A 15,446-nucleotide genomic window follows, 5' to 3' on the forward strand; every position below is an offset into this window, starting at 1 on the left:
GAGGAGGATTAGGTCTCGTATCTCTCTGGAGAGAGAGAGAGAGAGAGAGAGAGAGAGAGACAGAGACAGAGACAGAGACAGAGACAGAGACAGAGACAGAGACAGAGAGAGAGAGAGAGAGAGAGAGACAGAGACAGAGAGAGAGAGAGAGAGAGAGTGTGTGTGTGTGCAGGGGGGGGGGGGTGTTTACACAACCCTGAATTCTTTCCCCTCTCCTTTCATTGCTCTGTATTTCGGCCGCTATCTTATCAGATAACTTTCACACCTACTGTATGACCCTGCAGCAATAAGCGGCCTCTCTCCTTCCCTCCCGCTCACCAGAGCCATCTAATAACAGAGTTACGCCACTCCCATAGACCTCTATGGACCAATCTTTCCACAGCAATGGCGGCTCTCATGGAGCCTCACAGAGCGTTAACATGGAAATCCCCATTGACTTTAGTTCTATTAGAAGTTACTTAGTTCCAGGAGGTGGCCGTAGAACACAGAAAAAGTGGTAAAGGTAATGTAATTTGTTTGTACTTAATATTTGTTTGGTATGTGATGGTTCTGTGTTAGTTTCCAACGAACAGAAGTTTACTGTTAAGAAACATTTTAATCTACACGAATCACATCACCAACCGACTTCCTGGTCCCCGGTTTGCGCAACTCTGTTATTAGATGGCTCTGCCTCTCACGGTCAGGTGTCACAATCACAAGTCACACAGACAGGAACATCCTACAACGGACAACGGACAGGAAAACAACGCGCATGGATATTTTGACACGAGTTCTTGTTTGTTTCTTTTCTGTAATTAACACAACAGGATAATTTGAAAGGGAGGATGATCCCAGCCACAGTGATGCTTAATTTCGACGTATGGAGTCAAAAGTCTTGTGCGATTTTATGTACGGTCATGTACAACTCCCGTCTTTTCATCAACAATGAACAAGAACTTGCAAACAAACTCTCACACACATACACGGACAAACACACCTGCACATGGCAAACAATCCCAGGCTTTTAGGCTGAAACTGTGGCCATTTCCTTCTTTTAAAAAATGTGCAGGGTGAGGTGTGAAAATTAGCACATGTAATGCTGCCCCACAACCTCCCTCCTCCCCTCTCTTCTCCCCTCCACTCCTCCTCATGCCAGACCTCCAGACCATCTTAGGGGCCCCCCAGTCAAGTTCTGCATGCCGTGGGTGGGTGACGTCAGCTTGGTCTGTGTATTGGAGGCCAGGGTGTGTAACTGACCGAGAAACTCTTGGTGGAGAGTTCCACTGTTCCTCCGGCACCCCCACCACGCACGCACGCACGCACGCACGACAAAAGAAGGAAAAGGGGGCGATTGGCCAACAACTTCCTACCTCAGGAAACGGGAGCAGAGGGGCATTCGCACTTCACAAATGCGAAGGTCAAACTCATTTAGGAAGCGATGACTGAGTGCCGGGAAGTGAGGGGGAAAAAACACAGGGGACAGAAGTCATAACACGCCAAAGGAAATATAGAGTAGCAGCAGCGCTGTTGGCTCCTTCAACAAAATAAATGATGAACACACAACAGTTCAAAGCAGTCCCTACACGTACGCATATATATACCGGTACACACACACAGGGCCGCTGACAGCTTAGTCCCAGGCCAGTGACAGCCATATGAAAAGGGGCCCCCTCCCCAATAACTACAATGTAATGAATGAGGACCCAATTCCCGGGACAACTGACCCCTTTTTGTCCTCCCGTTGGCGTCCCTGCGCGAACACACGCATGCACAGTACGCATGCACACACAGGTAGGAGCGTGATGACATATCCTTGGTCCCCTTTTCCCGATGGCTAGCCTCGTACCAACTCTTCTTTCATGCAAGCTGATCAGGGATGCGTTTCTCGAAAGAGTAGTTGTTAGCCTGTTAGCAACTTGACTAGTTGTCAATGGGAAATTGCATTGCATTGCAATCAACAAAGTAGCTGCCGTAGTTAGCAACTACGCTTTCGAGAAATGCACCCCAGGTCTTTCTCTGAGGAGTTACTGTCTTGGCTATTTCAGGCGTATCTACCTTGAGCGGTCACCCCTTGCTTGTTGACTGCGCTGGCAACCAATGGCCCACATTCCCTGCAGATGCTTCACACTTCCCTGCTACAGTCCTAATAATGCATGCCTTCTTTCTCACCATTTTTCTTTTGTTTTGCTTTTCTTTTTCCTCTCTCAGTTCTTTTTAAACATCTCATTATCTGCAATCTGTAAAACCAGGCGAGTGAGGTAATTTTTTTCCCTCACTTCACGGCTACATTTTTTTTACGATATAGACAGAGACAGGCACAGGCAGACAAACAAGGGAGAGAGAGAGAGAGAGAATACAAGTGAGACGGAGAGAGAGAGAGGCGCTGCCTAACATGCCCTTTATCGGGCCATCTTTATCGCTGATAAGGGGAGTGTGAACTTCGGTCTTTGGAAGTGTGAAGTGATGTCAATGATGGCTTCTTTATGATCCAGCTGGAAAGACAGAGGCTTCTTTAGTGGCTCCCACCCCCCCTCTGCCATTCTGTGTGACACACACACACACACACACACACACACACACACACACACACACACACACACACACACACACACACACACACACACACACACACACACACACACACACACACACACACACACACACACACACACACACACACACACTTCGTTGAGCCCAATAAACTAGTCAAAGAATAACCTTCTGTCAAAGCTGGCCGGCCAGACAAGGGCCAGACAGAGACTAGTACCACACAAGCCTGTCGCCCTCCTCCTCTCTCCCTCTCCCCCTTTTTTTTCTCTCTCGCTCTCTTTCTCTCTCTCTCTCTCCTTTTTCTCTCTCTCTCTCCCCCTTTTTCTCTCTCTCTGTCTCTCTCTCCCTCACCTCTCTTCCGGTCATAAAGCACTGTTTCACTGTTTACAGCCCAGCAACGCCACTGATAGGGAAAGCGGGAGCAACAGCGCCGCACAATTTTCTTTCTGTTCTTTCAAAACAAAGAAAAACACGAGACGGGAAAAGCCTGGAAGGAGTAGCAAAATGGATGGTGGGGGGGGTGTTTTTGTTTGTTTTTATTTAGTTTTTTGGGTTTTTTTTTTTTCAAATCTGATAAAAAAGATGTTTTCAATACCCATACACACAATGTGACAATCTCTCGTGATCAGCATATTTGAGGGCAAAAGCAGATAACAGATCAGACAACAAACATACACACACACACACACGCATTCTCGTCATCTTAAGTTTGATAACCAGACACCTCCACATCATATACTCTATATAAAAATCGTAATGCCACTTTAGTGTGCCCGCACAACAGCAGAGCGAAAAAAAAAAAAGTTTCAGGACCAACGCGGTAATCTTTCAGTTTGCTGTGTAAACCATCTGGGTACACAAGAAAAGGAGAGCAGGGGAAGGGGTCTGCACTCTACACGGGTCAAAGACGAGACGTGCATTTTTTTTGTTCCGCACTCATTTAACTATCAAAAAAGTAAATTAATGAATTTTGAATGTTATGCTGATAAACAGCATAGTCTGGTGTCTCATTTCAGTAACATTTAAAGAAAAATAAGTGTGAATGTATGTGTTAAATAATCTCATAAAGTGCAAAAACGTCATTCAGTGTAATGGTCCGAACTTAAAAATCATCAATACATCCTTGAATATTTATGCAAAATGACGAACAAATTCTTTTTTCACTCTCTGGGCATAATTCTAGAAGTGTTCTTGTTATTGTATCAAAAGCACGTTTCATTACCATTTTGTTTTGATATTCAAATCATCTGGGGACTTTTGTCCGGATTTTCAATTCCTTAGATATCATTCAGTGTAATAAGATCAACATGGTGCTTTTAAATCATAATAAAAAGTGATAGTCACACAACAATATGTGACATCATCAAAAGGAACCCTAGGGACCCCTTAAGTGATGATGCAAAGGGAGAATCTTGTTCTTCAATAGTCAAAAATTCTGTATTTTTATCTTGTGGTAACACCGTCCACAAAAACAGATGTCATTCAGTGAAATGTCAAAAAACACTTTTATACTCAGATATTCATCCAAACAAGCATATTTTCTAAATAGACATAGTAAACATTGTGGGTCAAAGTCATCGTCTCATGTAGGTGACTAACTGTGTGCTTGTAAAAAGGTAAAAATAAGGTGAAAAGTATTTGGTCGTCCTTCAGTGTAAGAGATGTCATTCAGTGACATGCAGTGTAAGGGCCATTTCATTCAGTGTAATCAGTTCATGGTTGTATATTAAGAATCAAAACGGCAATATAAGTTGCAATATTACTCTAAGATACAATAATATGATGATACTACTTGAAATTATGACTTTTATTGTTATTTCCATTATAACCTTGTTATTGCCATGTAGCATCCATATTACTGAGTAGATTCTGGGATTTTGGAAGTTGTACATGAATTATCAGAACACCCTAAGTCACAATCCCCGAAATATGCAGGTTAACAGACAAAAAAATCTTTTTTATTGTTTAAGGCCTAAGTAGTAGCCTACCTCTAAGCTTGTGATCTTGGAAGTTCTTCAAAACACATTTTAATGCCCCAATATTGAGTAAAATACCAATTATTTGACAACATCTATTTCTGTTGTCACTCGTTCAGGACGTTGAGTACTGTAGTATGATGGTAACAATATGCTAGCAATGAAAAGTAGCTGTTTATATAGGCTTTTTTGCCAAGGCATCATTCAGTGTAATAGTTGTGGTCATTCAGTGAAATGCACATTTTTATGTGAAAATAAAGTCAAATTCTTACGAAACTTATTTGTTTAGCACAACAAATGCGGGGGCATACAACAAATGAATAATTGTGCATTTTAAACTGATTTTCTCTTCAGTGGAAAAACTTCTTAAAGCCAAATGGGTGAAATGCACTCGGTGAAAGACAACAAACACTGCAAAAACTATTTGCAAATGCCTTTTACTAGAAATTTTAGGTTTGATGAAGACCTTAAATATAGGCCTTTACTATGGTATGTAGCTTATTTCAGTTTTTTAACGTCATCTATATGTTTTTTGCATTATCAACAGTTTAACACCGTATTACACTGAATGACATTTTATGGGTGAAAATGGGGTAAAATGCATGTTCCTTACTATTTTCTGAACAGAAAATAATAAACTTAATCACTCTACACTCCAATGTACCCAAAAAAGTTGAAGAACGGTGTCAGGGAACAATTTTATTTTTTGGAGTCCTGAAAACCCTGTTTCGTCTTTGACCCACAAACTCTCTCACTCACGCACACACACACACACGCACGCACGCACACTTAAGGTCAGATTAGACTTCTGCAACTGCGCTCGTCAAAACTCGCGTGGGAGTGGCCACGAACCAACATTGTATTCATGCATCTGCGAGTTCTGCGAGGTCCGAGGTCTCGTCGCGAGCCACATTTGAAATAGCGCGATTAGGCTACTTTCACTACATTGTAAGCACTGCGGTCATTATTAAGCAATGTTGCTTTCTATCCCGGTTAGCTAGGTATTTTCACACAAATTGCAAAGGCAATGCACTGGTATCATTATTTGACATACCCAGTCTGTTTTCACGAGCAGAAAATGTAAGCATGTAAAGACAGTTGATTCTGCCGATGTGTGTTTACATTCGGTGGAGGAACGGTAGTAAAACCGCAGGCATTGTGCCACGAGTGTTCAACTGATGCATTATTGTTAGCTTGTAGCTTCGTGTATTTACACACAAGGCATTAATAAAGTTTTTAACAGAATACAGCTTTGCTCTCGCAAACTACTGGCATTGCGCTGCCACAAGAACAGAACAAGGAAGTAGCGAGAAGACCAATCATAGTGCCTTTTTGTCTGCGTACTCCGCGTCCGTCCGACGGATAGTTAGAATTTTTTCGAGGCGCTCGACGACGGGCGCAGAGCCTCTGAGAGGGGGGCGTGGACTCGCATAGACAGAAAACGGACGGACGCAGATTCTATGCGTGCGAACCATAAATCTAGCTTAAGGAGTCATGGAAGGGGTCCAGTCTACAAACTCGCGCATGCACATGCACGCACACACGCACGCACGCACGCACTCACACTCACTCTCTGGCCTAAGGCACAGCATGAACCCAGGCCCACCGACGCCAGCCAAAAGTCCGTCAGGGAGGGTTAACACACACACACACACACACACACACACACACACACACACACACACACACACACACACACACACACACACACACACACACACACACACATAGACACACACACACACACACACACACACACAGCCCAGCAAATGCTAATCACAGACACACACACACACACACACACACACACACACACACACACACAGCCCAGCAAATGCTAATCACAGGGACGGACACACACACACACACACACACACACACACACACACACACACACACACACACACACACACACACACATATATATATATATACACACGAGGAGCCCGGCAATTATTGTACAGTGTTCTCCCTGCAAACATAATAAACCTTTGGAGAAGGGAAGTCTGCTGTCTAATGATCGCTCATTTTCTTCACTTTGAAGTCGTTCGGATTCATTTGTCATCGGCAAGGCAGAACAATAGCAGTTCAGATGGACCCTGCCAATGTTATTATCGCAGATTAGATGGCGAGATTTTTTTTATGGCACACTCTTATGAAAAGATCTGTGTGATTGCAAGTCTTTATTTTTTATGTGAGGGATTTGAGTGCATAGACTGCATACACTTCTATCTGAATACACGTGTGTGTGTGTGTGTGTGTGTGTGTGTGTGTGTGTGTGTGTGTGTGTGTGTGTGTGTGTGTGTGTGTGTGTGTGTGTGTGTGTGTGTGTGTGTGTGTGTGTGTACACACACATGTGCATGCTTGTATGGTGTGTCGGCACTTTGGTGTGCATATGATGTGTGACTGTATCACTAACCCCCAGATGGTCACTGTACCTTGGTCATCCAAACATACTGACTTGGACTTACCATGAGCACATGACGGTTGGTCTGTGTCTGTCTGAGAGAGAGAGAGAGAGAGAGAGAGAGAGAGAGAGAGAGAGAGAGAGAGAGAGAGAGAGAGAGAGAGAGAGAGAGAGAGCGAGAGCGAGTCTCTCGGTCTTGAGGGAGGTAAAGACCTATCGAGACCTCTTCCCTCTCTTGCACCAAACGCCCCCCCGCCCCCTTCTTTCCTCTCCCTATAATTCCTTTCCCAGATTGCCAAACTCTTTCCAGATGTACAGAATTCACAGATGATTCATCCATCAAATCCACTTGTAGACACTCACTTGAAAAAAAAGTTTTTTTTCACTCGCTCTGTTTTGGAGGGGTAGGTGCAAAAGAGGTGCTCAGATATGTCGATTGGTCAGGCCGGCGGACACAAAAGAGGTGATAAGTGTTTGTTGCTTGGAGTGATGGAACTGATCCCAGGGCAGTCTGAGCCTACTGCCATAATGCATGCACGCTCACGTCTTCCTTCACCGACAGTCGTTGCCTGCCGTTTCACACGGTGAGGAATCAAGGGTGTGCAGAGAGAGAGAGAGAGCGAGAGAGAGAGAGCGAGCGAGAGAGAGATAGAGACAGAGACAGAGAGAGAGAGAGAGAGAGAGACAGACAGACAGACAGACAGACAGACAGACAGACAGACAGACAGACAGACAGACAGACAGACAGACAGACAGAAAGAAAGAAAGAAAGAAAGAAAGAAAGAAAGAAAGAAAGAAAGAAAGAAAGAAAGAAAGAAAGAACAAAAAAGACAGCTAGAGCGAAATAGAAATAGTGAGGGAGATTCAGAAACTCAAATGATGTCACAATGGAACTACCAAAAACAATGAAAACCTTTGCCTACCCCAAATCTCCAAGGTAAAGCCAACAACACCCTTCTCTCTACCACACATGCGAGGCATAAACAATGGCCTACATGTGGGCCTACCAAAACGAAACAGCTGCTCCTAAATCATGCTGCTTCAAAGTGAGGGGGAAAAAAAGTTTGGGAGTCAGGCCTTCAGCTAACAGAGCTGTGTGAACTACAAGGCATTTAGTCATGGAGGCCAGGGTGGAAAACCGTTGGTGCTGGCATGAGGTTTGATTGGGGGGCGTTGAGGGGGTGATGCATTGAGTGCGTTTTAATATGCGACCTTGCCTCCTCCACTTGCTTCTCGTCATGATGACATCACTGACAACAGCATTATATTTCAATATCTTGCAAAAGCTCAATTGTCAAGAGTCTTTTTCTCATTTGCAATTGGGAGTGTGAATGAATAACAGTCCCTCAAAAGTTGTTGTGGCGAGGCTGACAGCTGGGAAACTTTATCGTTTTCTCCACGGAGGAGGGGCCAGGAGGCGGGACGAGGAGACAAGCACAAGTGGAGGAGGCAAGGTCACATATTGGGATGCACCCATTGTGTTGGGGTTAGGGAGAAGACTCTCTCATTCCACGCAGGCCACCATGGAAGAGGTTAGGCTACGAGCGGCAGTGTCCTCTTCTCTCTGCCCTCAACATCGCACTTAAAAGCCCTTAAGGCCCTCAAGCGCAAGTAAAGCGGGCAAACACACTCCGACTCTCCCGACCTTGAAAAACGCCACAGCGATGGCTATGTAAGTGGGGGCCCATTAATGTTCCAGCAGTTAAAAGCACATTAATACATGCACATTCAAACAAACACACACATTCAAACTCAATCAAGCGCACACACAAGTGCGCGCTCGCACTCACGCTCACTTACACACACACACACAGAGTAATGGTCAGGTCACAGAGCTTAGGTCTACAGAACACTGGCACTGACAAACGCACTGTTGGGCTATAAACAGAGGACAGGGCCCCACTTTGACACCTCCCACCCACACAGGTGTTCATGAACAACTGCTCCCTCAACCACAACCACCACCCAGCCACCCACACACACACAAAGACCTGCACACAAACAAACAAACAAACAGTCGCCATCCATAACAGTTCCACTTCCTTCCCCTTTTCCTGTGCAAAATAACAACCACGGACGGAAAAGGCGTTTGATGAGCTAACAAACACCTCTGAATCAGAGCCCGAGCGGGCTTTCAATACCATTCATTCATTCATGCCCAGCAGGGCTTCGAACCCTCTGTGCAATGCAGAGCCAGTCCCCCCCCCCCCCCCCACCCCAACCCCCTCTAGGCCTTGCAACACACTAGTCGCTCCTGCGCTACCGACTGTGGCAGCCAAGGAAGGACATTTAACAATTCACATGGTGAAGCAGTCTCTCTCTCTCTCTCTCTCTCTCTCTCTCTCTCTCTCTCTCTCTCTCTCTCTCTCTCTCTCTCTCTCTCTCCTCTCTCTCTCTCTCTCTCTCTCTCTCTCTCTCTCTCTCTCTCTCTCTCTCTCTCTCTCTGTTAGCCAGTTAGCCAGTTAGCCAGTTAGCAACTTCTGTAGTTACGGATGGGAAATTGCATTTCAAACAACAAAGTAGTTAACGTAGTTAGCAACTATGGCTTCGAGAAACAGACCCATGTTTAGGTGTGAGGCCAGAGGAAAGGCTGTGAAAAGGAGAGGACAAAAAAAACATTCCCGGATTCAACAGATGAGTCGGCATGGGGACTACTCGATTGCTGTTGCAACATGTTTGGAGGTTTGGAGAGAGAGAGAGAGAGCGCGCGCGAGTGAGTGAGAGCCAGGAGACGGAGGGAGACAGAGAATGGATAAGTGTGCAGTTTCGCACGCATGATGGCCAACAAACTTCATTCCCACAGAGTGAAGTCCCACGCACTGTGTGGAAGTCAGTTGTCCGCTGCATTAAGCCCCCCACTCCCCCGAAATAAAGTTTGATTGTGCTTGCTGTGTGTTGACAGCGCGTCGAACAGTCTTGTTTCTGTCCACCAATTACCCTGACGTTGCTCTGGACGTGATGTTGCCGTTGCTCACGGCTCCCATCACTCTCCTGTCCTCATGCTCCCTTTCCCACCTCTCTCTCTCTCTCCCTTTCCCACCTCTCTCTCTCTCTCTCTCCCATCTCTCTCCCTCTCCCTCCCTGAACGGCACGGTTGCTTGGTAGCCTCCTAGCCAGCCAGCCAACCAGCCCCCACTAGGGGTAGGGAAGCCACCAAGGAGCTGTAACAACACATTGTGACTGGAAGTGGAGAGCTGTTTGGACAACTGGAAAGCATTATTATACGATCTGGACTATTTGTGCAGCCATGTTTTTCTCATTCCTGATGGTGGCTGTGTGGCAGATGAGCACTCAGTGATACACCTCCATGCTCTGCATGTTGCATCCATCCATCTCCATAGCTATGCTACTGGGAGATCAGACAGCACTCCAGTGCTGAGATATTGCAAATATCCTGACATTCATCTGGGCAAAAAGTATTTGGTACACTCTTGCACGACGTAATTGCTTATATTCCATGCCAACATCAGTTTACATGTGAACATTGCCCAAAATGTCATGCTTGGTCTACTCGGGCACTTAAACTTATGAACTTTATGTAGTTTGTATACCTGTAAATTCGATGCCTGAAGGCCCATAGCCTCATATGGCTAACCGGATGACGGACATCACAGGTCATGTGATGAACAGCATTGGTCATCGTTCGCATTGCATTGGTCAGTTCAAAGACACATGCACTACTCAGATGACAAGATTTGTTCGGTTGTATCAAAGCTTTGGTTCCACTAAACTAAAGGATTACGATAACAATAATCACCCAACCTACATCTGGAGTTTTTAAAAGTTACACCGCAGATATGAGTCTCTTATTCCGAGGGATTTATTGCCCAACTTGTACCACTGAAGCATATAATCCATAATCTTAACTAATTAACAGGGAGAGAACTATGCCAGACACAAGTGTCTGCATACTCTTAAGTATGTCTCCAGACAAGATTGTGCAATCTTGCAGAAAATACTTGATTTCCAAAAAAAATAATTCAAAAAGACATGATTTACAATATACTTCTATGGGTATTGTTCCACACTGCAACTTAATATTTTTGGCACAAAAAGCATTTTCTTCTTAACTTAGCATCTAGGAATTGTGTGGTTGTTAAAATAGCCTATAATCTTCAACGTGCATGAAATGTTAAGCTTATCACTTTAGTGATTTGTAACACTTTGAAGGTTTACATTTGTTAGCTTCACTGCTCCCTCGGGCCACTACACGCTAATATGTTTGGATTGTGACTCGGATAAGGTTTATAAAAAAGACAAAAAAAGGGTCAGAAAGTTTTCCTTAATTTGCATGTTTCGCACATCAGTGCAACAGCTCAATAAAATATACGGCCTCTTGCCAAGAAATGTGAGGCTTCACTTCCTTGTTTGACGAGAACCGATTCTTTTTTTTTTTTTTAAGTTCAGCTCTTCTTAACAAATCATTAAATCATGTCTACTCGCATGTCTATTCACTGTGTACTCTACATGTTCTGAAAACCTTTCCTTTTAACTTAAAACTCTCCAGGCTGTGTGCATGGCCATCTCCAGTGCAAAGCCTGCTGCTGTTCATCGTTTGAAACACAAAACTCTGATTTGCATGTTAATGAGGAGTTTCCTCTTCAACTCTGGAAAGCAGGTTCAGCAACACTTCCAAACAAAGTATAAAACGAAGTGGAAATCTACTCTGATTAAGCGGACAGAAGGCCAATTTCTATGCTAATTACCCAAACTAAACAAAATGTTCATATTGGTGGCATGCTGGTGATCACATCTTATTTTATTTTTTTTACAAGTAGAAGGAGTCTGAGGATTATTTAAATTATGGTTTAACTTCACAAGACTATCACAAGTGGTTGAGTTCCTGAAATAAATCTTGTTCCGTCAGTATCCAAAGCCAAGTTTGTGTAGCTGCAAGTTGACACTTCAGCGATCCAAACTGAAATGTGAGCAGAGGGGAGGCCATATAATTATGTGAACTTGAAATTAGGTCCTCTCCTGCCCACTGTACATGTAGTTCTGCCTTATCTGGGTATCTGTTTTGTTTCCCTTAAATAGCTATCAGTTTAATATGACCCACAGATGCAATAAGACTACAAAGAACAGTTCAAAGAATGGCCACATAAACCTAAATCCATGAAGCCTACAATAGGTAGTTTAGTTACAACATAATATCTCTATAATGGTAAATAATTGCAATACTTAACAAATTGACTGACACACACACACACACCTAAACATTGTGTTTTTCCAAGACGACCATCATAGTTCTAGGCTTCAATCACACCAGGCTATTTGGCTTCAGTCCTCCACAGACTAGTGTTCCATCATGGAGGCCCTTGAGCGCAGCTGGTCCTGGATACCAAAGTTTTCACCAGTGTAGATTTAGCTAGCTACTAACTTACTTGTTGTGGCCCTATAGGTCTGCTTAGGTCAAATGCAAGCTATTGCACAGTAGCCTAAGAAATGGTTAATTGTATTTCATGTTGTTCATGTTGTGTGCGCAGTGAGACTTTGCCGTGCGTAAAACTGTAATGTCAACAGCACATTCGACTCGAGAGGTGGCTGTGTGCTTTTATTTCATGCACTGGCAGCTGCTCGTGGTGTTATTTTTAAGAAATGTACGATAAGCACGACCTGCACGCTCTCGTTCGCAGTGTTCCACGTTAAACATTGTGCCGTTTCAGAAAGACAGCTGGAAAAATAGCCCACTACATAGCCGACCCCGGTTGTTGTTGTTGTGGTACTTACATGGAAATAGTCCCTCCTGGCAGGTCATGGGGAATATCAGTCAAATCCAAGTTACTACAGTCCACAGAATTCCCGGTGCATGTACAGTTGGTTGCACATAGTACATCTTCGCACAATCCGCATTTTAGTAACAGTTCCAGGGACAACATTAAATAAAACAGATAATATGAAACAGATCCGATCTGACCCAGGGAGGCCGCCATTTTGTATCCAGTTCTAATCGCGCGGTGCCTTGGTCGCTCTCCTCAAATCCACAAATTGGAAATCTGATGTAGATTATCGATGGTTTGTTTCAACACGTTACTTAACATTCATCGTGGAGTAACCATAACCAAGTGAATGTTATAACAGGAACGCACGGCAGTCCAATGAAGCTACATTTGATTTCTTGAGCTGCGCTTAAGATAGCCTAATTGTCTTCCCGTGCTCTGTAAGGCTAACTAAAATCAAAGGTGAATCGTGATTTACAGGGCTATGAAAAACTTGTCCTGCGGCCAAGTCGAAATGTAACTTGCAAGCAGTTGTCCATAAAAGGCTGAAAAGGGGTCTCCTGGTAAGTTAGGAGCTTAGTTTAGGCAAGCCTTGGTTAGGCTAGCTGAATCCGTTGCTCTGCAATATGCACTGCAAATGGAAATAAAGTCACCAATTCGTTGTTATTTAGCGAACAGTCTATTCCTAAGTGGCAAATGCTTATACTGCGTTGAGTTAAACATTTTCCACCAACTTCCAGCCACCATGTTCACGTTCCACGGCACTGTAGCATCGACAGCGATATGTCACTGGAAACAAAGTTTCTTTCAGGGTAGCAGGAATCCAAAAGATACAAACTTGGCAACAAAATCGGCTACAAAATTGCCTTGACTTTGGTTCACAACTCTCCCGTCAGCGCTAGCTCGGCGCAAGCAGAGTGGTCTCCGAGACAATCTTCATCAGCGGTGTAAGGTTAACAGCAAAACAACGGCCAAAGACCTCTCCAGCAGACGTCGACTACGGCTAACTTTCCATATACATTTCATCGACTGAGCTCGCAGATGTCCCGTCGCTGCTTATCAGGTGAAGTCTGTGGTCAGGAAATGTCGTTGATCCGGTTATTAACAATTTCAGCTCCCACTTCGAACCGTACCCACCATGAGAGTTTTCCCTTCTTCTGTTCCTACTTTCCTTTTTTCCCCTCAGCGTTCCACCGTCCCACGTTGGATACATCACAATCTACGGGAACCGCCTCAGTTCCCTTCAATTGGCTCTTTCAGTATCAGGAACAGCGAATCCGCGATTCTGACTGGCTGTTGTGGAGGTCTCGGGCGCCATAATTTTCGACTTCCAGCTGTCATTCACCAATCTTTCACTCCGCCCCCGTTTCCCACCCCGGGTGTGAAACCACACCACCTCCTTTCACTCTTACCGCATCTTAAAGTTACACCGTGGAAGATAAGCAGTTCAGAATGAAAAGGAATAGGTTTGTTCAGATTTGGCTTGTCCTTCTCAGTGTATAAGTTATATGAGGAAGCGCAGTTGATGGCAAGCTTTTACGCACGTAATCAAAGTAGGCTACCCATAGGGTTTCATCACCAGTCTGAAAAGGATTAGGCCTACAGGCCTAAACGCTTTATAAAAAGAATTCTGGGGCATATTGAAATTAATAAATGATTTAAATAGTCTCAATCTAATGGAGAGAACAGTAGCCTATTGCTATAGTCCTAAAAAAAAAAAACACTTTTTTCATGGAAATGGCACCTAGGCAATGGCTACTTGATTTTTTGTTTGTTTAATCTTCCTGTTACACAAAGAATTCAAGGTTATGAAACAAAGTTCATCAATTGTTTGACAATAAATTGGCAAATAAGCACTTTCTGGCTGAAATACTGCTGACATGCACTTGATAGTGAGCACTTTCGCCAATGGGAAATGTGAACCGTACCATAGCTGTCACTTTAGGCATGTGGACCAAACATTTTATGCTCTTTAACCGAAATGGCATTCGGATCAGGTATTTAGGCATGCTATTTGGAGAGCACTGTTGACATGTCTTCTCAGTTGATTTATCTACAACTGGACCAGCTGTAAATAATTTAGGGTACAAATACCTTTTGTGTGACATAGAGGTCAAAACACCAGGTTAAGATTAGTAGTGTTAGCAGAGGTGATGTTCAAAACAGAAGGACAGGCTGCATGACAAATGATATTTTCAATGCAAGGCATGTTGTTGTTGCGCATTAACAATAACTGGCTTTGCACAGACAAAACAACATGTTTTTAGAACCACCTACTGTAGGCCAATTAACGACCACCTGTTTTGATATGGATGGATTACGTATGAATGTCAGCAACATAGATTTAGATTTCAATTCCAGTCCATACTAGCGAAACAAAGGAATTCTCCGTATGGTTGGAATAAAACACATGTGAGCAATGTCTATTTTGATCCATATTACTTGGCAGATGCACTGCCCGTCAACAGCGGGCGAGCACCACTTTTAAAGGTTTTCAGGGGCAAAAGTGAGGGATTTACTGTCCAGTTTGAGAGGTGGACAGCCCATTAAAGAAATTGACCATATGCAGAAAATATTTGCAGCCTTTGCCTCCTCAGCTGCAACTTTGCTTCAACAAAAAATATCTCCCGCCCATCTGATACTCCCTGCCCCACCACCACCATCACCACAACCCGTACCCTTTACACACACACACTCACACGCACACACACGCACACACACACACACATGCACACACACATCCTTAAGTGGCATCTGCGTCGGCCCAGGCCGTGCCGCCTTTGAGTGATGGGAAATGTGTCTTGAGAGCGTGCT

General features: G+C 44.1%; 1 protein-coding gene across 1 annotated transcript in view; it reads right to left on the minus strand.

Annotated features, from left to right (window-relative positions):
- Positions 1–13,831, minus strand: part of lrig1 (leucine-rich repeats and immunoglobulin-like domains 1) — an 83,433-nt gene extending 69,602 nt beyond the window's left edge. The window contains exon 1 of the mRNA XM_063214946.1: positions 12,643–13,831. Within this exon, the coding sequence (XP_063071016.1) occupies positions 12,643–12,845 (203 nt within the window). The 5' untranslated portion in view covers positions 12,846–13,831. The remainder of the gene's footprint in view (positions 1–12,642) is intronic.
- Positions 13,832–15,446: the final 1,615 nt, after the last annotated feature.

The sequence above is a fragment of the Engraulis encrasicolus genome, chromosome 14 (assembly GCF_034702125.1).
Source record: "Engraulis encrasicolus isolate BLACKSEA-1 chromosome 14, IST_EnEncr_1.0, whole genome shotgun sequence".
Classification (NCBI taxonomy): Eukaryota; Metazoa; Chordata; class Actinopteri; order Clupeiformes; family Engraulidae; genus Engraulis; species Engraulis encrasicolus.